This window comes from Triticum urartu, chromosome 7, assembly GCF_003073215.2.
Source record: "Triticum urartu cultivar G1812 chromosome 7, Tu2.1, whole genome shotgun sequence".
NCBI classification, from domain to species: Eukaryota; Viridiplantae; Streptophyta; class Magnoliopsida; order Poales; family Poaceae; genus Triticum; species Triticum urartu.
This window is the reverse complement of record NC_053028.1, coordinates 74,097,799-74,124,411: the sequence shown is the minus strand read 5'-3', so window position 1 is coordinate 74,124,411 and position 26,613 is coordinate 74,097,799. Positions and strand designations below refer to the sequence as shown.

The following is a 26,613-nucleotide window of genomic DNA, read 5'->3' as shown; positions in this document are numbered from 1 at the left end:
TGATATAAGGAAATAAATAATAACTTTATTATTGCCTCTAGGGCATATTTCCTTCATGTCAAACTCCTATGGCTAAGTGAGAATGATAAAACGGTATAGTTCGATTGCCTGGTTTGCCGCGCTATCACCTCCTTTACGGACCAAGACGTTGGGTTAAGTGTGGTCACGCGCTATTCCGAACACCCCCGTAGTATCTATGTGGGGGCTGAAGCTGACAACTGGTAAACTCTCAAGAATTAAAAATGGCCGCACAGGGGGGATAACACTTTGATATAAATGCATACAACATATTACACAGCCTGGGTTTATAATACATTGTCCGGGTAGCCCGGATACATTTACTCGAACATGATATCCTTCGAGCATTGACCTTCTATCAAACAGGCACCCTCGAGGACGTCTTCGAAATAGCGCTCCGGCTTGCGGTGGTCCTTGCCTCCAGGCGGACCCTCAACCGCCACGACGGTGGCCTTCATCTTCGCCGAGTGCATCTTAACACGGGCAAAGGCCATTCGCGCACCTTCTATACACGCCGAGCGCTTCACGGGCTCTACTCGGGGCAAGGCATCGCCAAGCCGCTTGACCAAGCCGAAGTAGCTGCTTGGAATATGTCCTTCATGGCCAAACCGGACATCCTATGCAGCTCTGCCAGCTACATCATCTGATTGTTCAGCAGCGCTAGTCGCTCCGGCGCCAAGTACTGAGACCAGAAGAGCTTCTCCGTCGCGTTCCCTTCTTGGGCTCAGAAATACTGGGCGGCATCGGCAGCACTCCTCGGGAGATCTGCAAAAGCGTCTAGAGCACTCCATAGTCGATTTAGCAAAGCATATCTTCGACCGCCGAATATACTCTGTAAAAGAAAAGGCTTACTAGCCGCTATATGTTCAGCTTGTTTGATCTCCTCACGAGCCGCCTAGGACTCGGACTGAGCCTTCTTCGCAGCTTGAAGAGCCTTGGTGAGTTCGGCCGCTTGGGCCTTGTTACTCTCCTCCAAGGACTCACACTTGTTGGCGACGTCCTGGAGCGCTTGCTCTACTTCGGTCACCCTTGCCACATACTGGAGGCGGGCGGCCTTTTCGGCCTCTATATCCGCAGCTACTTTCTCTGCGACTGCTTTGCTTGCCCTCGCCTCCTCCTTGGCTTCGGCAAGGGCACTCTTGAGGGCCTCGACCTCGGTCGTGTTGCCTGTAATCATTTACATAGCAGCGCATGAGCTTAAACTCTGGGTTTGCATTATAATTTAGGCTGGTAAAAGGGTCTTTTTAAAAAACATACCTTGGGCCTCATCGAACCGCTTGTTAATACGGTCGATCTCATTGTCAGCCAGCTTCAGTTTCCGCTGCAGTTCGGACACTTCAGCATCCTTAGCTGAAGCCGCCAACAATGAAGCTTGTTTATCAAAATAGATGAATGCGTTATCTTTGGCGACTATTTGATCCTCTATCCGGCTCTTTTTCCCAAAGATCCAAACAGAGTCTCAGGGGCTACTATCTATATACAGGCATATTCTTCCAATACGAAAAGCGGCTAGGCATGTTATATCACTTACTTCAAAACCTATTAACAGACTAGTGAAAGCTTCGTTCAGACCGCTTTTGGCAGACTAAACCTTCTCAACCACCGTACCCATCAGGGCACGGTGCTCTTCCACGACAGAAGCACGTTGAAGTGCTTCCTTCAACATATCCGGCGCCTCCAGATTGATAGAGGTTGCCTGCGGAGTCGGCACTCCCCCTTCCCTTGAAGGGGGCTGCTCGCTCGACTCCGGAGCCATGTTGGTCTCCAGAGTGGTATTTGGCTAGGGGCCGTGTGACGCCCCCGATTCAATCGTACACTAATCATACACGCAAACGTGTACGATCAAGATTAGGGACTCACAGGAAGATATCACAACACAACTCTACAAATAAAATAAGTCATACAAGCATCATATTACAAGCCAGGGGCCTCGAGGGCTCGAATGCTAGAGCTCGATCATAGACGAGTCAGCGGAAGCAACAAAATCTGAGTACAGACATAAGTTAAACAAGTTTGCCTTAAGAAGGCTAGCACAAACTGAGATACAGATCGAAAGAGGCGCAGGCCTCCTGCCTGGGGTCCACCTAAACAACTCCTGGTCGTCGTCAGCGAGCTGCACGTAGTAGTAGGCACCTCCTGAGTAGTAGTAGTCGTCATCGACGGTGGCGTCTGGCTCCAGGGCTCCAACGTCTAGTCGCAGCAATCGAGTATAGAAAGGGGGAAAAGGGAGAGCAAAGCAACCGTGAGTACTCATCCAAAGTACTCGCAAGCAAGGAGCTACACTACATATGTATGCATTGGTATCAAATGGAAAAGGCTATCATATGTGGACTGAACTGCATAATGCCGGAATAAGAGAGGGATAACTAGTCCTTTCGAAGACTACGCTTCTGGTAACCTCCATCTTGCAGCAGGAGAAGAGAGTAGATGGTAAGTTCACCAAGTAGCATCGCATAGCATAATTCTAACCGATGATCCTCTCCTCGTCGCCCTGTTAGAGAGCGACCACCGGGTTGTATCTGGCACTTGGAAAGGTGCGTTTTATTAAGTATCCGGTTCTAGTTGTCATAAGGTCAAGGTACAACTCCAAGTCGTCATGTTACCGAAGATCACGGCTATTCGAATAGATTAACTTCCCTGCAGGGGTGCACCACATAACCCAACACGCTCGATCCCATTTGGCCAGACACACTTTCCTGGGTCATGCCCGGCCTCGGAAGATCAACACGTCGCAGCCCTACCTAGGCACAACAGAGAGATCAGCATGCCAGTTTAAATCCTATGGCGCAGGGGTCTGGGCCCATCGCCCATTGCACACCTGCATGTTGCGAGGGCGGCCGGAAGCAGAACTAGCCCCCTTAATACAAGAGCAGGCTTATGTTCCAATCCGGCTCGCGCCGCTCAGTCGCTGACGTCACGAAGGCTTCGGCTGATACCACGACGTCGAGTGCCCATAACTGTCCCCGCGTAGATGGTTAGTGTGTATAGGCCAGTGGCCAGACTCAGATCAAATACCAAGATCTCGTTAAACGTGTTATCTTGAAATAATCGCGAACGCCGACCAGGGCCAGGCCCACCTCTCTCCTAGGTGGTCTCAACCTGCCCTGTCGCTTCGCCACAAAGATCCACTCGCGGGTACTCCTACGAGCCGACCCGTCTTTTAGTCATCACATGTATCATGTATAAGGTATATAGTATATACCCGTGATCACCTCCCGAGTGATCACGACCCGATAGTATAGCATGGCAGACGGACAAGAATGAAGGGCCACTGATGATAAACTAGCATCCTATACTAAGCATTAGGATTGCAGGTAAAGGTAACAACAGTAGTAGCAAGGACAGGCTATGCATCAGGATAGGATTAACGGAAAGCAGTAACATGCTACACTACTCTAATGCAAGCAGTATAGAGGAGAGTAGACGATATCTGGTGATCAAGGGGGGGCTTGCCTGGTTGCTCTGGCAAGAGAGAGGGGTCGTCAACACCGTAGTCGTACTGGGTAGCAGCGGCGTCGATCTCGGTGTCTAGCGAGAGACGAGGGGGAAGAAACAATAAATATAATGCAAACAAATGCATGATGATGCATGACATGACAAAGCATGATGCTAGGTGTGCCCTAAGGCGGTACGAGGTGGTACCGGTGAAGGGGAAAAACATCCGGGAAAGTATCCCCAGTGTTTCTCATTTTCAGGCAAAGGAACCGGAGGGGGAAAGTTGCGTGTTCGCTATGCTAGAGATGCGTGGCGGACGAACGGGTTGCGTATCCGGATTCGCCCCGTCACTCTGAGCAACTTTCATGTTGAAAATATTTTAATCCGAGTTACGGATTAAAAGATATGATTTTCTAAAGATTTTATTAATTTCTGGAATTTAATTAATTATTTAATTTAATTTCAAAAATGGATTTATGACATCAGCAGTCAACGGGGTTGACTGGTCAACCTGACCAGTGGGTCCCACTGGTCAGTGACACATTTTAATTAAACATTTTAATTAACCTAATTAGTATTAATTAGGGGGGTGGGCCCCACTGTCATACTCTGTTAGCTAATTAACAGTAGTTAATTAGGTTAATTAGTCATTAGGTTAATTAATCTTAATTAGCTAATTTAATCATAATTAATTAAGTTAATTAATTAATTAATTAATTTTATTTTTATTATATTTTTTATTTTTATTTTTATTTTAAGAAACGTTCGGGGGTGGGGCCCTTTCGTCATAGGCCCAGAGGGCCTTAGCGGTTCGAGCGCGGTTGCGGGCGTGGGCGCCCAAGCCTAGTCAGGCGCGACCTAGGCAAGGCCAACGATGCGGTCGTCGGCCAGGGGAGGCGGCAAAGGCCAGTGGGCGACGCGGAGAGGCCGCAGCGGCAGGCGGAGCAGAGGCGGGGCAAGGCCTAACGAGGGGCGCGCACGAGCGCTGGCCGGCGAAGGCGGCCACGGGCTAGAGCAGAGCGAGGCGCGCGGGACAAGGACGACGCTAGGCGCGGCGCGCGTGAGGGGCGGGGCAGAGGAGAAGGAGGGGGCCTCACGAGGGGTTGCAGGGCACGGGGCAGTTGGGGTCGAGGAGGAAGTCGGAGACGACGGTGATGTGGTGACGAGGTGCAGCGGCGCGGCGGCGTGCGTTGACGGCGTCGGCGACGGCAGGGGTCGAGGAGGAGCTCCAGTGGACGCGACGGGGAACCGTCGATGTCGCCGACTTGGGGCCGCTCCAGTCGGTCTCGGGCACGTGGAGGTCGTGGACGACGTCAAGGAAGCCGTAGGGCAGCACGAGCAGCTCAGGAAGGCCGTTGGCCATGGCCACGGCGAGGTGGTGGCTGCGCTCGGCCACAGGAGGAGGAAGAGGGGCGCGGCGAGCTGCTGGGGAGAACGAAGGGAGGAGAGATGACCGAGCGACGGGGAAGGGCAGTGAAGCGGCCAGAGTCGTCGGCGCAGCATCGGACAGGAGGGAGCTCCTCTCCCGTGTGTGTGTTGTGCAGTGGCGGCGGGGTGGAAGGACGAGGGAACGGGGTGGGGATCGGGGGGAAGTGGGGAGGGGGTCGCTAGGGTTCAGTCGTAGTGGGTGGTTAAGGGAGTGGGGCTGGGCCGGTTAGGGCCAGATGGGCTGGCCGGCTGGGTCGTCGGGCCCAGTTGGCTAGGGGGGGTCCTCCTCTTTTGTTTTGTTTTTTTTCTTACTTTTTATTTATTTCCTGTTTATTAGTTTTCTATTTTATTTTCTATATACTTTTGTTTTATAAAATACATAAGTAGTACCTAAATTAGTGTTTCAAAATACCCCAATGCCACAAAAAGGTTGGTGACAAAATAAAATAGTTTAGTATTTTATTAATTGTAAAAGGCATTTAATTAGTTGTCGTTGCTACTATCTTATTTACTTTTAGAGTAGTTAAACACTTTATAAAAGTTTATTTTCTCCACCATAATTACTTATGCATTATTGGGCACAACCCGAACAATTTGGTTTTAAAATTTGAAAACTTTTATTGTTTGCCTTTAATTAAATTTGGTTTTGTTTCGTTTTTGAACTATTCAGAGTTTATCAACAGTAACTGAGGTGACGTGGCATCATTAGCGGGGGATTACTGTAGGTTAATTATCCGGGCGTCACAGGCTGGACTGATCCAAGCCCCGTCGTCAGTTTCCATGGGAGTAGTATGTTGGAAATATGCCCTAGAGGCAATAATAAAATGGTTATTATTATATTTCCTTGTTCATGATAATTGTCTATTGTTCATGCTATAATTGTGTTATCCGGAAATCGTAATACATGTGTGAATACATAGACCACAACACGTCCCTAGTGAGCCTCTAGTTGACTAGCTCGTTGATCAAAAGATAGTCATGGTTTCCTGACTATGGACATTGGATGTCATTGATAATGGGATCACATCATTAGGAGAATGATGTGATGGACAAGACCCAATCTTAAGCATAGCTCAAAGATCGTGTAGTTCGTTTCCTAGAGCTTTTCCGAATGTCAAGTATCATTTCCTTAGACCATGAGATTGTGCAACTCCCGGATACCGTAGGAGTGCTTTGGGTGTGCCAAACATCACAACGTAACTGGGTGACTATAAAGGTGCACTACGGGTATCTCCGAAAGTGTCTGTTGGGTTGGCACGAATCGAGACTGGGATTTGTCACTCCGTATGACGGAGAGGTATCTCTAGGCCCACTCGGTAATGCATCATCATAATGAGCTCAATGTGACCAAGTGGTTGATCACGGGATCATGCATTACGGTACGAGTAAAGTGACTTGCCGGTAACGAGATTGAACGAGGTATTGGGATACCGACGATCGAGTCTCGGGCGAGTAACCTACCGATTGACAAAGGGAATTGTATACGAGATTGATTGAATCCTTGACATCGTGGTTCATCCGATGAGATCATCGAGGAACATGTGGGAGCCAACATGGGTATCCAGATCCCGCTGTTGGTTATTGACCGGAGAGTCGTCTCGGTCATGTCTACGTGTCTCCCGAACCCGTAGGGTCTACACACTTAAGGTTCGGTGACGCTAGGGTTGTTGAGATATTAGTATGCGGTAACCCGAAAGTTGTTCGGAGTCCCGGATGAGATCCCGGACGTCACAAGGAGTTCCGGAATGGTCCGGAGGTGAAGAATTGTATATAGGAAGTCCAGTTTCGGCCATCGGGAAAGTTTCGGGGGTCACCGGTATTGTACCGGGACCACCGGAAGGGTCCCGGGGGTCCACCGGGTGGGGCCACCTATCCCGGAGGGCCCCATGGGCTGAAGTGGGGAAGGGAACCAGCCCCTGGTGGGCTGGTGCGCCCCTCTTGGGCCTCCCCCTGCGCCTAGGGTTGGAAACCCTAGGGGTGGGGGCGCCCCACTTGGCTTGGGGGGCAAGCCACCCCCCCCTTGGCCGCCCCCCCCCCTGAGATCCAATCTCTAGGGCCGGCGCCCCCCCCCTAGGGGCCCTATATATAGTGGGGGGAGGGAGGGCAGCCGCACCAAGTCCCTGGCGCCTCCCTCTCCCTCCCGTGACACCTCTCCCTCTTGCTGAGCTTGGCGAAGCCCTGCCGAGATCGTCGTTGCTTCCACAACCACGCCGTCCTGCTGCTGGATCTCCATCAACCTCTCCTTCCCTTTGCTGGATCAAGAAGGAGGAGACGTCTTCCCAACCGTACGTGTGTTGAACGCGGAGGTGCCGTCCGTTCGGCGCTAGGTCATCGGTGATTTGGATCACGACGAGTACGACTCCATCAACCCCGTTCTCTTGAACGCTTCCGCTCGCGATCTACAAGGGTATGTAGATGCACTCCCCTTTCCCTCGTTGCTAGATAACTCCATAGATTGATCTTGGTGATGCGTAGAAAATTTTAAATTCTACTACGTTCCCCAACAGTGGCATCATGAGCTAGGTCTATGCGTAGCTTCTATGCACGAGTAGAACACAAAGCAGTTGTGGGCATCGATATTGTCAATTTACTTGCCGTTACTAGTCTTATCTTGATTCGGCGGTATCGTGGGATGAAGCGGCCCGGACCAACCTTACACGTACGCTTACGTGAGACTGGTTCCACCGACTGACATGCACTAGTTGCATAAGGTGGCTAGCGGGTGTCTGTCTCTCCCACTTTAGTCGGATCGGATTCGATGAAAAGGGTCCTTATGAAGGGTAAATAGAAATTGGCATATCACGTTGTGGTTTTGGCGTAGGTAAGAAACGTTCTTGCTAAGAAACCTATAGCAGCCACGTAAAAATTTGCAACAACAATTAGAGGACGTCTAACTTGTTTTTGCAGCATGTGCCGTGTGATGTGATATGGCCAAAAAGGATGTGATGAATGATATATGTGATGTATGAGACTGATCATGTTCTTGTAATAGGAATCACGACTTGCATGTCGATGAGTATGACAACCGGCAGGAGCCATAGGAGTTGTCTTAATTTATTTATGACCTGCGTGTCAACATATAACGTCATGTAATTAGTTTACTTTATTGTTATACCGTTAGCCATAGTAGTAGAAGTAATAGATGACGAGACAACTTCATGAAGACACGATGATGGAGATCATGGTGTCATGCCGGTGACGACGATGATCATGGCGCCCCGAAGATGGAGATCATAAGGAGCAAAATGATATTGGCCATATCATGTCACTATTTGATTGCATGTGATGTTTATCATGTTTTACATCTTATTTGCTTAGAATGACGGTAGCTTAAATAAGATGATCCCTCGCAATAATTTCAAGAAAATGTTCCCCCTAACTATGCACCATTGCGAAGGTTCGTTGTTTCGAAGCACCACGTGATGATCGGGTGTGATAGATTCTAACGTTCGAATACAACGGGTGTTAGCCAGATTTACACACGCAATACACTTAGGTTGACTTGACGAGCCTAGCATGTACAAACATGGCCTCGGAACACGGAAGACCAAAAGGTCGAGCATGAGTCATATAGAAGATACGATCAACATGAAGATGTTCACCGATGTTGACTAGTCCGTCTCACGTGATGATCGGACACGGCCTAGTTGACTCGGATCATGTTTCACTTAGATGACTGGAGGGATGTCTATCTGAGTGGGAGTTCATTGAATAATTTGATTAGACGAACTTAATTATCATGAACTTAGTCTAAAATCTTTACAATGTGTCTTGTAGATCAAATGGCTCACACTAATGTTGCCCTCAACTTCAACGCGTTCCTAGAGAAAACCAAGCTGAAAGATGATGGCAGCAACTATACGGGCTGGGTCCGGAACCTGAGGATCATCCTCATAGCTGCCAAGAAATATTATGTCCTAGAAGCACCGCTAGGTGACGCACCCATCCCAGAGAACCAAGACGTTATGAATGCTTGGCAGTCACATGCTGATGATTACTCCCTTGTTCAGTGCGGCATGCTTTACAGCTTAGAACCGGGGCTCCAAAAGCGTTTTGAGCAACATGGAGCATATGAGATGTTCGAAGAGCTGAAAATGGTTTTCCAAGCTCATGCCCGGGTCGAGAGATATGAAGTCTCCGACAAGTTCTTCAGTTGTAAGATGGAGGAAAATAGTTCTGTCAGCGAGCACATACTCAAAATGTCTGGGTTGCACAACCGCTTGACTCAGCTGGGAGTTAATCTCCCGGATGACGCGGTCATTGACAGAATCCTTCAGTCGCTTCCACCGAGCTACAAGAGCTTTGTGATGAACTTCAATATGCAGGGGATGGAAAAGACCATTCCTGAGGTATATTCGATGCTGAAATTAGCGGAGGTGGAGATCAAAAAGGAACATCAAGTGTTGATGGTGAATAAAACCACTAAGTTTAAGAAAGGAAAGGGTAAGAAGAACTTCAAGAAGGACGGCAAGGGGGTTGCCGCGCCCGGTAAGCAAGTTGTCGGGAAGAAGCCAAAGAATAGACCCAAGCCCGAGACTGAGTGTTTTTATTGCAAGGGAAGTGGTCACTGGAAGCGGAACTGCCCCAAATACTTAGCGGACAAGAAGGCCAGCAACACTAAAGGTATATGTGATATACATGTAATTGATGTGTACCTTACCAGTACTCGTAGTAGCTCCTGGGTATTTGATACCGGTGCAGTTGCTCACATTTGTAACTCAAAGCAGGAGCTGCGGAATAAGCAGAGACTGGGGAAGGATGAGGTGACGATGCGTGTCGGGAATGGTTCCAAGGTCGATGTGATCGCCGTCGGCACGCTACCTCTACATTTACCTACGGGATTAGTTTTAAACCTCAATAATTGTTATATAGTGCCAGCTTTGAGCATGAACATTGTATCAGGATCTCGTTTAATTCGAGATGGCTACTCATTTAAATCCAAGAATAATGGTTGTTCTATTCATATGAGAGATATGTTTTATGGTCATGCCCCGCTGGTGAATGGTTTATTCTTAATGAATCTCGAACATAATGTTACACATATTCATAGTGTGAATACCAAAAGATGTAAGGTTGATAATGATAGTCCCACATACTTGTGGCACTGCTGCCTTGGTCACATAGGTGTCAAACGCATGAAGAAGCTCCATGCAGATGGACTTTTGGAGTCTCTTGATTATGAATCATTTGACACGTGCGAACCATGCCTCATGGGTAAAATTACCAAGACTCCGTTCTCAGAAACAATGGAGCGAGCAACCAACTTATTGGAAATCATACATACTGATGTGTGCGGTCCAATGAGTGTTGAGGCTCGCGGTGGCTATCGTTATGTTCTCACCCTCACTGATGATTTGAGTAGATATGGGTATGTCTACTTAATGAAACACAAGTCTGAGACCTTTGAAAAGTTCAAGGAATTTCAGAGTGAGGTTGAGAATCAACGTGACAGGAAAATCAAGTTCTTGCGATCAGATCATGGGGGAGAATACTTGAGTCACGAATTTGGCACGCACTTAAGAAAATGTGGAATAGTTTCACAACTCACGCCGCCTGGACACCTCAGCGTAATGGTGTGTCCGAATGTCGTAATCGCACTCTATTGGATATGGTGCGATCTATGATGTCTCTTACCGATCTACCGCTGTCATTTTGGGGCTATGCTTTAGAGACTGCCGCATTCACTTTAAATAGGGCTCCGTCGAAATCCGTTGAGACAACACCATATGAATTATGGTTTGGGAAGAAACCTAAGCTGTCGTTTCTAAAAGTTTGGGGATGCGATGCTTATGTGAAGAAACTTCAACCTGAAAAGCTCGAACCCAAATCAGAAAAATGCGTCTTCATAGGATACCCTAAAGAAACTATTGGGTATACCTTCTACCTCAGATCCGAAGGCAAAATCTTTGTTGCCAAGAATGGATCCTTTCTAGAGAAAGAGTTTCCCTCAAAAGAAGTAAGTGGGAGGAAAGTAGAACTTGATGAAGTATTGCCTCTTGAACCGGAGAGTGGCGCAGCTCAAGAAAATGTTCCTGAGGTGCCTGCACCGACTAGAGAGGAAGTTAATGATGATGATCATGAAACTTCAGATCAAGTTGCTACTGAACTTCGTAGGTCCACAAGGACACGTTCCGCACCAGAGTGGTACGACAACCCTATCTTGGAAATCATGTTGTTAGACAACGGTGAACCTTCGAACTATGAGGAAGCGATGGCGGGCCTAGATTCCGACAAATGGCTAGAAGCCATGAAATCCGAGATAAGATCCATGTATGAAAACGAAGTATGGACTTTGACTGACTTGCCCGATGATCGGCGAGCCATAGAAAATAAATGGATCTTTAAAAAGAAGACAGACGCAGATGGTAATGTGACCATCTACAAGGCTCGACTCGTTGCTAAGGGTTATCGACAAGTTCAAGGGGTTGACTACGATGAGACTTTCTCACCCGTAGCGAAGCTGAAGTCCGTCCGAATCATGTTAGCAATTGCCGCATTCTATGATTATGAGATATGGAAAATGGACGTCAAAACGGCATTCCTTAACGGCTTTCTCAAGGAAGAATTGTATATGATGCAGCCGGAAGGTTTTGTTAATCCTAAGAATGCTAACAAGGTGTGCAAGCTCCAACGCTCAATCTATGGGTTGGTGCAAGCATCTCGGAGTTGGAACATTCGATTTGATGAGATGATCAAAGCGTTTGGGTTTACACAGACTTATGGAGAAGCATGTGTTTACAAGAAAGTGAGTGGGAGCTCGGTAGCATTTCTCATATTATATGTGGATGACATACTGTTGATGGGAAATGATATAGAATTCTTGGAAAGCATAAAGGCCTACTTGAACAAGTGTTTTTCAATGAAGGACCTTGGAGAAGCTGCTTATATATTAGGCATCAATATCTATAGAGATAGATCAAGACGCCTCATTGGTCTTTCACAGAGTACGTACCTTGACAAGATATTGAAGAAGTTCAATATGGATCAGTCCAAGAAGGGGTTCTTGCCTGTATTGCAAGGTATGCAATTGAGTACGGCTCAATGCCCGACCACGGCAGAAGATAGAGAAAAGATGAGTGTCGTCCCCTATGCCTCGGCCATAGGATCTATTATGTATGACATGCTGTGTACCAGACCTGATGTAAACCTTGCCATAAGTTTGTTAGGAAGGTACCAAAGTAATCCCGGCATGGAACACTGGACAGCGGTCAAGAATATCCTGAAGTACCTGAAGAGGACTAAGGATATGTTTCTCGTTTATGGAGGTGACGAAGAGCTTGTCATAAAGGGTTACGTCGATGCTAGCTTCGACACAGATCTGGATGACTCTAAGTCACAAACCGGATACGTGTATATTTTGAATGGTGGGGCAGTAAGCTGGTGCAGTTGCAAGATAAGTGTTGTGGCGGGATCTACATGTGAAGCGGAGTACATGGCAGCCTCGGAGGCAGCACAAGAAGCAATCTGGGTGAAGGAGTTCATTACCGACCTAGGAGTCATTCCCAATGCGTCAGGCCCGATGACTCTCTTCTGTGACAACACTGGAGCTATTGCCCTTGCCAAGGAGCCCAGGTTTCACAGGAAGACCAGGCATATCAAGCGTCGCTTCAACTCCATTCGTGAAAGTGTTCAAAATGGAGACATAGATATTTGTAAAGTACATATGGACCTGAATGTGGCAGATCCGTTGACTAAACCTCTCCCTAGAGCAAAACATGATCAACACCAGAACTCTATGGGTGTTCGATTCATCACAATGTAACTAGATTATTGACTCTAGTGCAAGTGGGAGACTGTTGGAAATATGCCCTAGAGGCAATAATAAAATGGTTATTATTATATTTCCTTGTTCATGATAATTGTCTATTGTTCATGCTATAATTGTGTTATCCGGAAATCGTAATACATGTGTGAATACATAGACCACAACACGTCCCTAGTGAGCCTCTAGTTGACTAGCTTGTTGATCAAAAGATAGTCATGGTTTCCTGACTATGGACATTGGATGTCATTGATAACGGGATCACATCATTAGGAGAATGATGTGATGGACAAGACCCAATCCTAAGCATAGCTCAAAGATCGTGTAGTTCGTTTGCTAGAGCTTTTCTGAATGTCAAGTATCATTTCCTTAGACCATGAGATTGTGCAACTCCCAGATACCTTAGGAGTGCTTTGGGTGTGCCAAACGTCACAACGTAACTGGGTGACTATAAAGGTGCACTACGGGTATCTCCGAAAGTGTCTGTTGGGTTGGCACGAATCGAGACTGGGATTTGTCACTCCGTATGACGGAGAGGTATCTCTGGGCCCACTCGGTAATGCATCATCATAATGAGCTCAATGTGACCAAGTGGTTGATCACGGGATCATGCATTACGGTACGAGTAAAGTGACTTGCCGGTAATGAGATTGAACGAGGTATTGGGATACCGACGATCGAGTCTCAGGCGAGTAACGTACCGATTGACAAAGGGAATTGTATACGAGATTGATTGAATCCTCGACGTCGTGGTTCATCCGATGAGATCATCGAGGAACATGTGGGAGCCAACATGGGTATCCAGATCCCGCTGTTGTTTATTGACCGGAGAGTCGTCTCGGTCATGTCTACGTGTCTCCCGAACCCGTAGGGTCTACACACTTAAGGTTCGGTGACACTAGGGTTGTTGAGATGTTAGTATGCGGTAACCCGAAAGTTGTTTGGAGTCCCGGATGAGATCTCGGACGTCACGAGGAGTTCCGGAATGGTCCGGAGGTGAAGAATTGTATATAGGAAGTCCAGTTTCGGCCATCGGGAAAGTTTCGGGGGTCACTGGTATTGTACCGGGACCACCGGAAGGGTCCCAGGGTCCACCGGGTGGTGCCACCTATCCCGGAGGGCCCCATGGGCTGAAGTGGGGAAGGGAACCAGCCCCTGGTGGGCTGGTGCGCCCCCCTTGGGCCTCCTCCTGCGCCTAGGGTTGGAAACCCTAGGGGTGGGGGCGCCCCACTTGGCTTGGGGGGCAAGCCACCCCCCCCTTGAGATCCAATCTCTAGGGCTGGCGCCCCCCTAGGGGCCCTATATATAGTGGGGGGGAGGAAGGGCAGCCGCACCAAGTCCCTGGCGCCTCCCTCTCCCTCCCGTGACACCTCTCCCTCTCGCTGAGCTTGGCGAAGCCCTACCGAGATCGCCGTTGCTTCCACCACCACGCCGTCATGCTGCTGGATCTCCATCAACCTCTCCTTCCCTTTGTTGGATCAAGAAGGAGGAGACGTCTTCCCAACCGTACGTGTGTTGAACGCGGAGGTGCCGTCCGTTCGGCGCTAGGTCATCGGTGATTTGGATCACGACGAGTACGACTCCATCAACCCCGTTCTCTTGAACGCTTCCGCTCGCAATCTACAAGGGTATGTAGATGCACTCCCCTTTCCCTCATTGCTAGATAACTCCATAGGTTGATCTTGGTGATGCGTAGAAAATTTTAAATTCTGCTACGTTCCCCAACATAGTATCCCCCATGTTTTTGGCAGCCAAGGCATAACCCTCTGGCGCCGTTTAAGCGGCCTTCCGCATATCCCCCTGGCATGGAGAAGTCCTTGGGATAACACCTCGGTGTCATCCGCGGGTCGTGGCGGAGAGGCTCGCAAATGCGTTTTGCTCTCCATCATCTCCGGCACCAACGAGTTTCCCGAAGACGACGATTGTTGGGGGAGATCACGGGCCAGACTGAAAATACATAAATAAAATGTTATCCTACGATATGTAAAAGGCCAGATGTATGTATAGTATCTTTAAATACTTACGGTTCGGCCGGGGGCTTTGGCCTGAGGCGTCGCTCGGGGATGATTTCGGCGTCAGAATCTGAATCATCAGAAAGGGAAATCTTCCCCTTCTTAGACGCCTCCGCTTCTAGGTCCGCTGACGCCGCCCTTTTCTTCTCCCCCCTTGAGGGGAGAATTGCTCTCCTCCTCTTCCTCTTCCTCTTCATCTTCATCACCCTCGTGGGAGGAGAGAACCTTGGTGTCTTCGGACGCGAGGTCCGAAGTACCTTTACGGCGGAGGTCACTTCTGGCCTCCTTGCCCTTCTTCTTGGCCTTCTTCTTCGGTGCCTGGTACAGCACCGGAACCAGCATCTTTGTTAACAGAGGGATAGCTGGGTCTTCGGGCAGCGGAGCCGGACATTTGATCCGCTCCGCCTTCTTCGTCCAGCCCTGAAGGAGAAAAGGAAGGCTTAGCATACTCCTCGAATCTACAAGTAGAGGTTATGTTTGGAAATCTGAAAACTTACTGGAGTGGTCGGGTGAGCGCAGTCGAGGCCGAGGTCTTCGGTCGTTCCCGGCCACGACTTCTGGGCCTTGAACATCAGCTTCCAGATTTCTTCATGCGCTGCAGGGTCCGAGGGCCGGCCGGATCAAACTCCCACATATATAGAGTCTGGCGCTGGCAGGGGAGAATCCGGCGAAAAAGCATCACCTGGATCACATCGGCGAGGCTAGTGTTCTTCTCTATCACACCCTTGACGCGCTTCTGCAGCGTCATCACCTCATCGGACGACCCAGTCCAGGCCCTTTTTAACCCACGATGTGAGCCGCATTGGAGGCCCAGATTTGAACTCAAGAGTGGCGGCCCATGTGGCGTCGTGAGGTTCTGTGACATAGAACCACTCATGTTGCCATCCCTTCACGGTCTCCACGAAGGCCCCCTGGGGCCAAGTGACGTTGGGGAGCTTGCTCACCATGGCACGGGCGCACTCCGCATGTTGATCGTCGACCACTTTCAGCTTCACATTGAAGACCTTGAGCCATAATCCAAAGTGGGGGGATGCGGAGGAACGCTTCACACACGATGATGAATGCCGAGATGTGGAGGAAGGAATTTGGGGCTAGATCATGAAAGTCTAGCCCGTAATAGAACATGAGCCGGACAAAAGGGTGGAGAGGAAACCCTAGTCCGCTGAGAAAGTGGGGGTTAAATACTACCCTCTCATTGGACTCCGGAGTGGGGATGATCTGCTTTTTGGCAGGAAGCCGGTGGGCGATTTCCGCGGCCAAGTACCCCGCTTCCCGGAGTTCCTTGATGTTCTCCTCCATGATGGAGGAGGCCATCCACTTGCCCTGAGTGCCAGATCCGGACATGGCTGGAGTGTTTGCTGGGGACGGAAAGGATTGAAACTTGGGCGCTGGAGCTCGAGGGCAAGTGGGCTGAGGAGGAAGAAGGCGTGGGGTAAAAAGATGGATCCTTATATTCTTATAAAGGCAGTGAATATCAAGCGTCCCCCCACGAGCCTTAAAACTCGCCTATTCCCAAGGGGTCGTGCAAACGGCATGGTTGGATTACTCAAACACGTATTGATGAGAATCCCGCAATAAGGGGACACGATCTCTGCTTTTACAAGACGCGTCAATATGACCGCGTCTCAAAACACGAAGCGGGAGGCTAAAAAATGGTTCGAAATAATAATAAGGCCAGAACATAACGTCTCGCCGAAAAAGCTGTCAGTAGACATGACTTATTTTGTTTAAGTATTTTGCCCTTGTGGTTCAGGGTTGTGACTGTTATACAGATTCGAACATAGTTCTTTTGACCAACTGCTTTGGAGTATTCAGAGGAGGAACCCGCCTTGCAATGCCGAAGACAATCTGCGCACCGGACACATCGTCATTGAAGCCTGGTTCAGGGGCTACTAAGGGAGTCTTGGATTAGGGGGTCCCCGGGCGTCCGGGCTATGTGATCTAGGCCGGACTGATGGGCTATGAAGATATAAGATAGAAGGCCTTCCCCCGTGTCCGGATGAGACTCCCCTTTGCGTGGATGGCAAGCTTAGCGATTGGATGTGAAGATTCCTTTCTCTGTAAACCGACTCAGTACAACCCTATGCCCCTCCGGTGTCTATATAAATCGGAGGGTTTAGTTCGTAGAGGCAATCATAATCATACAGGCTAGACATCTAGGGTTTAGCCATTACGATCTCGAGGTAGATCAACTCTTGTATCCCCTATACTCATCAAAGTCAATCAAGCAGGAAGTAGGGTATTACCTCCATTAAGAGGGCCCAAACCTGGGTAAACATCATGTCCCCTGCCTCCTATTACCTTCGATCCTCAGATGCACGGTTCGGGACCCCTACCCGAGATCGGTCGGTTTTGACACCGACAGATACCGATGCTTTTCGTGAATTTAGCACTAAATATGGACTTGACTCTGAGATAGTAACTTCTTTCTGTGAATCATTTGCTACTCATGTTGATCTCCCTAAAGATAAGTGGTTTAAATGTCATCCTCCCATTGGAGTAAAAGTAGTGGAACATATTAAAGTTGAAGAAGAAACTATTACTTATAATGGTGATCCTGTTATTCCTACTTCTTATATTGAGAAACCACCTTTCCCTATTAGAATAAAGAAACATGCTAAAGCTTCAACTGTGGTTCGTGATGTCTGCTAGAACTACGTCGGTATTTCTCCAAAGAGGAAGGGATGATGCAGCACAACAATGATAGGTATTTCTCAGTGATGAGACCAAGGTTATCAAACCAGTAGGAGAACCAAGCTGGTCCAACGGTAGGCTGGTGGGTGTCCACACAAGGAGGTGGCATTCAATATCCACCTGATGAACTTCCCCAATGGCAAGAACTTGAAAGGTGCCTTCTTTGGGAACTACAAGCCACACACCAACCTCCAAGACGTCGTCAAGATGTATATGAGGAAGGAGCCGGAGCTGGAGAAGTTCATCACGCACGTTGGACCTTTCTAACAGGTCAAATTGTATTCATCATTCTAAAGAGGAGGGATTGCTGCTTCACGAGGTTGGATGATTAGATTGAGCTTCTTTTGTCATGTCCCTTGCTACTTTTAGATTTGGTGCTTGAGAAACATAAGAAAAATGCTTATAAGATTTTCCCTCGGGTAATAATGTAATAGTTGTGAGACACCATGTGTTGAGCTCTTTTTTGTCACAAAGAACGAACATTGTTTTGTGTTGTCGTACAATTTGGTCTTTATTTTAAGTGTGTCTACAACACTTGCCAGCAGCCAGCAGTCTTTTGTTACTTTGTACATGAACGTTTTGCACAATAATGGTCTGCACTTTCTCTGTTTTTCTTTTGCACATCAGCTTCTCTATTAATGTCGATGTTTTTTCTTTTTTTAACTGAATATCAGTGTCTCCATAGCACATTGCAAATCAGTTCTGATATTTTGTTATCTTCTTGTTTGCAGTTAGCCATTCTTTTACTCACCTGTCGTAAAAATAGTACTCCTTCCGTCCGAAAAAGCTTGTCCCTCAAATGAATGTATCTAGCACCAAGTTAGCACTAGGTACATCCATTTGAAAGACTAGGTTGGGACAAGTTTTTTCAGACGGAGGGAGTAGATATTTCAAGTCCAATTTCTATGGGCAAAGTGGTGATCTAAAAAAAACATCATCTAGCGAGCCAAGTGGAGTGTCCACTGTAGGCCTAAAGGCCAAGAGGATCTTGACATGCATGATCTTGAGAGAAAAATACTAGCCTCCTGCAAATGGCATTTGGTCTATTATAATGAACATCTTATGCTACAAGTGCGCAAAAAATCACAATAATATGTATACTACAACTACTATAACTTTAGATAAAATAAAATTGTACATAATTACATATAGTTAACTTTCAAATAAAATACCTACACAACATTGCATCAATACCTAACATTCCGTATTAAAAAGACGGGTGCGGCAACGCGCGCCAACGATGATCTAGTACGGTATGCAAACTGAACCGGGAATAGTCCCGTCCGCTCATAATGCCATGCCCAGAAAAAGCAATGGTTTTTTCTATCTGTTTTTTAATGGTTTTTTTTTTCATATGTTATGGGCTCGCTACGGCCCCTTGACCGGTGGCCCGCACAGCCCATCGGGGCAAGAGAAACGTCGCGCTTTGCTTGGGGCCGAGTGCGCGAAGGGCCGGCCCTTGATGAGCCGCCCTTTACCGTCAGCACCGCGCGCCTGGGTCCGTGTATAGTTTTTTTTCTAGGGGAGCCGTAATTCCGTGTACACTTTCTTTCTTCCCCGACGAAGACGAACACGACTCCGCTCCATCGCTAGCCCTCCAAAGTCCAAACCGCGTTCCGCCGACCGATCGCCCGTCGACCCCACCACCACCGCCACCCCCGCGCCGGCGCCGATGGACTACGAATTCCGCAGCCGGTCGGGCTCCGGCTCGTACGGCGGAGCCGGCGGGGGCGGGGGCGGCTCGTCCCTCTACCCGCGCGTCGGCCAGCCCACCCACGGCGCCGCCGGCCCACCGCCGCAGCGGCCCGCGCCGTACCTCCACGCCACCGCAGCTCCCTCGTCCCCCGCTGCCCCGCCCCCCGCTCCCTCCTCGTCGTCGTCCTCCACATCGAGTAATCCCCTCTCCCTTCACTCTGTACTGCTTGGATGCCATACGGCCGATTGGTGCCCTGGTTGGTGGGCTGTTCGGTATCCGAGAACCCGGGTGCTCCGTGCTGTATCGAGTAGGGCTCGCTAGATCTTTCGTTCGATCGAACTGAGAGTGGTTTCGTGCGCGTTAGATTAGCGGATCTCTTAGTTGAGTTCTGATTTAAGAGCCCGTGAGTGGAAAGTGGAATTGAACAATCTAGACCTGAAACTGAGGCAGTTTTACACGAGTTTGTTTGTTGATCTTTTAACCCTATCATTTCTCTTGTAGCCAGCATGTGTGTGCGCTTAAACTTGTTTAGCTAGTAATTTCCCCCAATTTGGCCATTACATGTGTAACTTAACTTAGCTTGTCAGAGCATGCTTCCTCGCGAAGAAGGGGGTCATGCTGAAAATTGAAAAATATTGTGAGACATTGGTTGGACTTTGAATTGGTATACAGAGAAGGGAGTGCCTGCTTGTATATATTTTACTGTTGCTACCATGCCAGACTAACAAACTGCCCAATATTGTGCCCTTCTGTACTGTTATTGAGAACAGTTCATGGTTACTAACGTAATTCATTGTTTCGCTGCAGTGGGCATACAAGTTGTTATAAAGCCAGAATATCGGATAACCCCTCCTGTAAGTTATATGATTTATTATACAATCACTACTTTCCTGTTCTCTTATGCAAGAGCTGTCAATCTACTTTGCTACCAAAAAAGTTGTATTAATGAGTAATGACTGAGTTCAGTTTTCATTCTCCAGTGTTAAGAGTGTTGCTCCAAAAAAATGCTGTTTCGTAGTTAAATGGGTGCCTTTAACTTCTGTGCATTGGCTGGACATCAACATACTACCATAAGTGTTTTGTTTTCTGTTGCCAGTTATTCTCCTTGGGATTGTGAGAAATAGTACTCCTTGGAGTAGTGAATAAATTGTGATGCATTCAAGCAAGACATTTTAGCTAATAACTAATTGTTCTAAATGTCTGTTTCTGTCCTCATTTAGTGCATGGGTATGTGCTAGAAATGTACAAACGAGTTATTGTTAGCAACTTAGCATCATACGGTCAGCGAGGAGACAGCTTTAGCTGTCAATTAGTGCCCTTGGTGATCTTAAGCACCGCTGATTAGTTTTAGTGGTTTATCCTTTTTATCCTAGGTTCTCTGTGCCATGTGGGTCTGGACCCACATATAATAGACAGCGAGGAGGTTTTGTTAAGTTTGCAGGGGCATGTCAGGTTCTCCTGATGGACCATTCCATCCTTAGCAGACTAACTGAAAAATAGATGGTGTAGCTTGTTCCATACTGATGATGGCATATCTAAACACTGGATGCAACATATGTCTGAATGGAAGTGTCTAAGGAGTAAGGAATACATGGAAATAGTCTTGTTATGGTTCACAGTAGAAGAACTCATCCTATTGCTGTTGTAACTATTTCAGACTTTGATCCTAAAATGTTGGTGTGATAGTTAATAGTATGGGTTGAAATGTATGAGAGCATGCTTCACCAGTTTTGTGGGTTCCCTGAAAACTCATCCTATTCTGTTCATTTTCTAGAGAAGCATCCCACCATTCTGCAAACGTGTATGCTTATGCAAGGCTGTGCTGCTTTTTATTTACCCTTCCCCTCACAGCGTTTGGATAATTAGCACCCTTTTAATTAGTGTTATGTTTTCAGCCTCAGTTGGCACCACAGATGGTAGAAGTTCCCCGCAGCACCTTTAACTTCGATTTTGAGTATGAAAGAAAGATTCTTGCGGAGGCAGAGAAGGAAAACCCCAACTGGGGGAAGTTTGTAATTGAAAGGCAGACGCCACCACCACCACCACCACCACAACAACAACAACAACCACAGCCGCCAAGAGGGCCAAGACACTCAACATCCACTACTTCTATGGTAAACAATATCTCTCACTTGCCCCATCCCTCTCTGCCAAAGCAGTAGTACATTAATATGGTGAAATCATGTATTGTAATTACAACAATCTTTGCAGTCTGGTCTAGCAACACCTATTATGTTGGTTCATTTTATACCCTTTTCTGTTAGACCCAACTTGAATCCACTTTCTCATGTACATAGTTGCTTTTTGCTTGGATTTTCTATTAGCTCAAACTCGATGCCACTTTTAACCTTAAGCAGGGGCAGAGACTCGCCTGGGGCTGCCATGGCCTATGACTGAAAATCCATTTAAATATACCTTCAAAATTGCAAGAAAATCATGAGGGTATACTGGTTAAGCTAGTTTAGCCTCAGGCCTATGTATGTGCTTGTTGTTCTATCCATTCTAAGTTCGAACTTGTTGAAATAGTTGTCTCTATGGCAGAAAAGGCTTGCCTACTTAGAGCATTGCAAGAAAATTATGTTGTTAAGCCCACACCCTTAAGTTATGTACTGAAGTCCGTGCTATCCGTTGACAGCTTGCTACCAAGGTTCTGCTACTTATATTAAAAATTAAATAAAAAGATTGGTTATACTCCCTCTGTTCCAAATTATTCTAAGTCCTAGCTTTGTCCTAAGTCAAACTTCTTTAAGTTTGACCAAGTTTATAAAATAATATATGAAAATCTATTACACGAAATAAGTTTCATTAGATTCATCATAAATATATTTTTGTAGTATATAAATTTGATGTTGCAGATATTAGCACATTTCTCTATAGTCTATTTTATGACTCCGCTCGAGGTTCCTCACCTCCTTTGCATCCCTAACTTAGCTGTGTCATTCCACATGATTCATCTCTCGTCCTTAGTTAGACGTGGTCTTCTTGGATCCATCTCCGGCGATGTGTTTAGACCGTCAGGGTTGTTGGCATAGACTATGTCTCGGCATACTATCGACCTTTGTTCACTCGGGTGTCTAGGGTTGCATGCCAGATGTTTATAACAGTTGGGTATATTCATTAAAGTCTTTAGTGTAATAAAGTATCTCTGAATACTTGTTTTTCTTTCTGTTTTGTCCCTTTTTCAGGCTACCCCAGGAGATCCACTTGTGGAGAAGTATATGTCTATGGGGCTTGGACGTGAAGCTGTTTCATTTGCTGTGCTAAATTATGGAGATAACCCAACAAAGGCATGATCTTTCTCTTTTATCTTGTCCTTTAGCAATACTTTCTTTCATCATCGTCAATTACAAAAAACCAATGCTTTGCTGTATTATGTGACTGTATCGGTGAACCAATACTATCTTTCATTGTGGCCAATCACATAGGTACAAACAGCTGATGGCTGTTACATTTTACAGTTAACTAGACGATACCCTGCGTGTTGCGGCAGGAATTTATGCAATTAATTTGCAAGGAAACAAATACCAACTATATTATATACATGTGATAGCAAATAATGTACTTATGTGGAAGTGTCATGTATGCGTTATCAGCACATCAAATGGTGTTTCGACCATTAAGGGGAAAAAAATCAAATTACCTAACAAAAGGTAACTTATAATAACTTAATGTTTCCTATTCATACCTGAGGTTAGGCTAAAAGGTTTCAATTTCGTAATATCATCTCAACCAGTTAGATGTTCACAGAAGATGTTACAATCTTGGCCACATTTCGATATCACACATTTACAGATTTCCTGAATTACATAACAATAAAATGAGTGTTACATTTATCGATATTCTGTTCATGTATATGAAAAAAATGGCAATCACTAAATGTTCTTTCTAAAGTACAATCAGAAACATCAAAATTGAATAACATAGACGTGACATGAAGCCCTCAAATGACAAAAAAAAAACTTAGCATACCAAGTATGTTCTCGCCCTCCAATTCAGTCTGCATGCTGCCAGAAATATTAGATGGATTCCATATGAAACAAAAAAAATGCTATCAGTAACTTTTTGGGTAAAGAGGGTTCACACTTGAGACAAAAAATGGTAGTTTAGCTTTGCTGACAAAACAATGTGCAAATAATAGACCATTAGAGAAAAAAACAAAAATAATGCATCAAGATTAGATAATCAAATGGATGGGCCACTTTACCAGGTCTTTGATGTGTGAAGTAACCATCAAGAGCTAAGAGAGGCCTAGTCTGCAGAAAAATTGCAGAAAATCTAGGAAAGTAACATGGTGTTTCTAACTTTCTTCTAATGAAAAAAAAACATGCCAAATTCTTGGGTGTAAAAAAACATGTGATCATATTTCATCTCATTTTTACCCTCTTTCTGAGTTCGCACGAAAGAATTAAAATTCAATCCCTGCTTGACTGGATAAATCCACATATAAATCAATAAGGAATGTCACTACTTGTTGATTTAAATCTTCAGTACAAATGCCTATCGAAATAAAGAAAATGAAACCCTACCTTTTTAGGAAAAGGTAGGCTCAACCAATTCAGAATATATTTCCAAGTGAAGCAATATGCATTTGGTTAAGATCACAAAACACACACTATTGTACCTATAAATTATTGATCCAATAATAGAACACAAAGCAATGCAAAACAAAGGCATAGAAACTATTAGGTTAAATTTTGGAGAGAAGGGCATATTATGAGGTTGGAGGGACAATAGTTAAACAATTCAGTTTCAGAATTGTTACGATTTGGGTTAGTTTGTTTGTACTCTTGGAAGATACTCCTCAGGTTTTCTGCTCCACTGTAGTGATACCATAGGAAATTGCTTAATTTCTGATGAATAAAACATACATACAGGAAAAAGTAGCTGGAAGGACACAATAGTAACTGACATACTCACTGAATTAACCGCAATGCTACAACACTTGGAGAAACTGCATAAAACATTACAACACTTACCTTTGTGGGGAATTCTTCATAGTTTCACACGCATTAATTTGTAGCCTAGACTACTGCTGGACTAGTCGACATGGTACTGTAGTTCACAACTTGCAGTAATCAATTACTAAAACCTAGTATAAATATGTAATATATACTATAAAAAGATCATTAGAGCGTCAATTTGTCCTGCAGATTAGGCCAGTAAGCATATTTCCATTTTGGATCCTTGCTCCTAGTTGGCTTCTTGCAGGATCCTTCGATGGATCATATTGCTCATTGGCCTGAGCTGCTGCTGCTGAATACAATACTTGAGATATTTCCGGCATAGACATTGCACTTCAGACCTAAGGATCTTGAAACTGAAGCAAACAAAACGAAATAAGGAAGAGGGCAGGGGGTAAAAATTGAATCAAAGAAGGGAAGAAGAGAAGGGAGAAATTACTTTGCTAGTATGCTTGCTTGCTTACTGCAACCTGAGGGACAAGCGGATCCAGTAGCCAGAAGGCAGCAGAGGGAGACCGTAGGGCAGATCTAGGGAGAGCAGAAGCAATGGAGGGAAAGGGCCAGAGCAGAGGAGTGCAGATCCATGAAGAGCATAAGCAATGGAGGGAAAGGGGGAGGATGTCTGGCTCACTTATCCCCTCCCAATCCCTAAAAAATAAAAATAAAAATGAGTCGAAAGACTCAAGGTGCACGACTAGTCTAGACTAGTCTACGACTAGTCCTTCGACTCCTTTGACTCGGCGAACTAGTCTACACGAGATTTCTAGTCGACACCCAGAATGCGACTCATAGACTAGTCTAGCGACTAGTCTCGACTAGTCCCTCGACTCGTAATCAATGGAATGGATGCAAGCCAAGATGACATTGTGCTAGCTTATTCTTTCTGAAACTCTTCCTAATACTGTTGGCCTCAACATCACACAAGCCAGCTAACCAAGTTTTGCACTTATGCGGAAGGGAAAACCATAGTACATCTTACAGGCAACAACATCAGCACAGCTACAATAACAAAGTAACACATCTACATATAATCTGTTTCCAATCCCTCACTGCCCCAGATCCATAAACAAAATTGAAGGGTGAATGTGAGGCTAATTAAATACTGAGCCCCTACTTTGGTTACCATCGACTGTAGGTAGAGACAGGTTAGGCACGTTTGTGACAGCACCTTCAGGAGGCCAACGGCACCGTGGGACGTTGAGGACGGGCATGGCAGAGAGAAGAGGCTCCAATTGGGGTTAACAGGAGCCAAGCCTCCATCCTCACGTGCAGGTGGGCGGATCTGCATGTGCTGGAGAGGCTTGACGCCGACGGGGGGCGCGGGACTCGTCGCGCATGGAGGTGGCCCAAGATGGGCGCGCCTAGGCTGCAGGGTAGCGGTGGGGTCCATATGTGTGTGTTGGTCCTCTCGTCTTTTTCTGGCGGAGATGGTGGTCGATCATTTTATTTTCGTTCGCATAGGGGAGGGTCAGTGGTTTACGGCTGGAAACGGCGAGATGGCTGGTATTCGTCGGTTATGTACTTGTTGTCGCTGGTTATGGAACACACTGAGGGGACGACATGGCATGCTTGCTGATGCTGGTAACGGAACGCACTGAGGTGATGACGTGGCATGCTTGCTGATGTGGACGGGCTTCATGTGAAGAGAAATAAGATAGTGGGGATGAACTATTTAGGTATTATAGATTTGGTCCATTTCTCTCTCTGTGTGTGTGTGTGTGCGCGCGCCCCAGTGCCACACACTAATCGATTGGAGAACTGCACTGTGCTTGTCGTTCTATCCAGTCTAAGTTAAAACTTGTTGTAATAGTTGTCTCTATGGGAGAAAATGCTTGCCTACTTAGAAATCCTCTTACCAAAAAAATTGACGTGGACAGTTATAAAATAATGAGCAGAATACTTCCCGTTCTGGCTACAGCTGTAAATCACACAGTTTAACGAACAACAGTCACTTAGTAGTGGAACAATAGTGTGCATTTGTGTTATGTCCATCATTCATTCAATCAACAGTGCGCATGTGTGCTTCAGCCCTTTTATCTTCTGTATGCGTGTACAATTTTGTCCTGACGTTTCATTTTCGGTTATGGTGGCAAAGCATAAACCTGGACTGTGTGGTTTGTTTACCTTGTGGCGCAGGTGAAGGAGTTTGTGAAAGCCTACAACGCCCTCCACGAGATGGGGTTCACCTCGCGTAACGTCCCCGAGCTGCTGGCGATGCACGACAACGACCCCGACAAGGTTATCCAGCACCTGCTCAGCACGACATAACATTGCCCGTGATTCTCGTCTCCGCATATGTACAGTGAGACAGGTCCCGCCTCTAGTCTAGCCAACATTATGCCTACACTGTACTACCTGTAACTTGTAATGGAGTCTGGAGCGGTTCAGTGTGTCTGTCAGCTGCGGGTGTGGCGCATCAGCCCGACGGCCAAGATTGGCGTGTCACAGTCTTTCTACACAGTACGTTATTTCAGTTATGTGTGTATGCGTTGCTGTGAAGATCTCGTCTGGAACTTCTTGTCTGCGTGTAGTTTGTCATCGGCTGCCCACCGTGCAGCTCCAACGAAATGTTAGGACCCAGGGCTACATGTGTCATGTATGTATGTG

At 46.6% G+C, this 26,613-nt stretch overlaps 2 protein-coding genes across 3 annotated transcripts; one reads left to right on the top strand and one right to left on the bottom strand.

Moving 5' to 3' along the window:
- Positions 1-2,151: 2,151 nt before the first annotated feature.
- On the bottom strand, positions 2,152-5,038 carry LOC125523207. 2 transcript variants are annotated; one of them, XM_048688258.1, is made up of 2 exons: positions 4,551-5,038; positions 2,152-2,208 (listed from the first exon to the last, which is right to left on the bottom strand). In XM_048688258.1, exons 1-2 carry the CDS (start codon positions 4,814-4,816, stop codon positions 2,172-2,174), a joined length of 303 nt encoding a protein of 100 aa, XP_048544215.1. In that variant the 5' UTR covers positions 4,817-5,038; the 3' UTR covers positions 2,152-2,171. The 2 variants fall into 2 exon arrangements, with proteins under 2 accessions (XP_048544215.1, XP_048544214.1); XM_048688257.1 differs by lacking the exon at positions 2,152-2,208 and adding an exon at positions 3,494-3,546.
- Positions 5,039-18,886: 13,848 nt separating this feature from the next.
- LOC125519977 (proline-rich receptor-like protein kinase PERK10) lies at positions 18,887-26,505 on the top strand. The gene is made up of 5 exons (XM_048684754.1): positions 18,887-19,241; positions 19,853-19,899; positions 20,941-21,159; positions 22,231-22,332; positions 26,143-26,505. The coding sequence occupies exons 1-5, from the start codon at positions 19,022-19,024 to the stop codon at positions 26,272-26,274; spliced, it is 720 nt and encodes a 239-aa protein (XP_048540711.1). The 5' UTR covers positions 18,887-19,021; the 3' UTR covers positions 26,275-26,505.
- Positions 26,506-26,613: the final 108 nt, after the last annotated feature.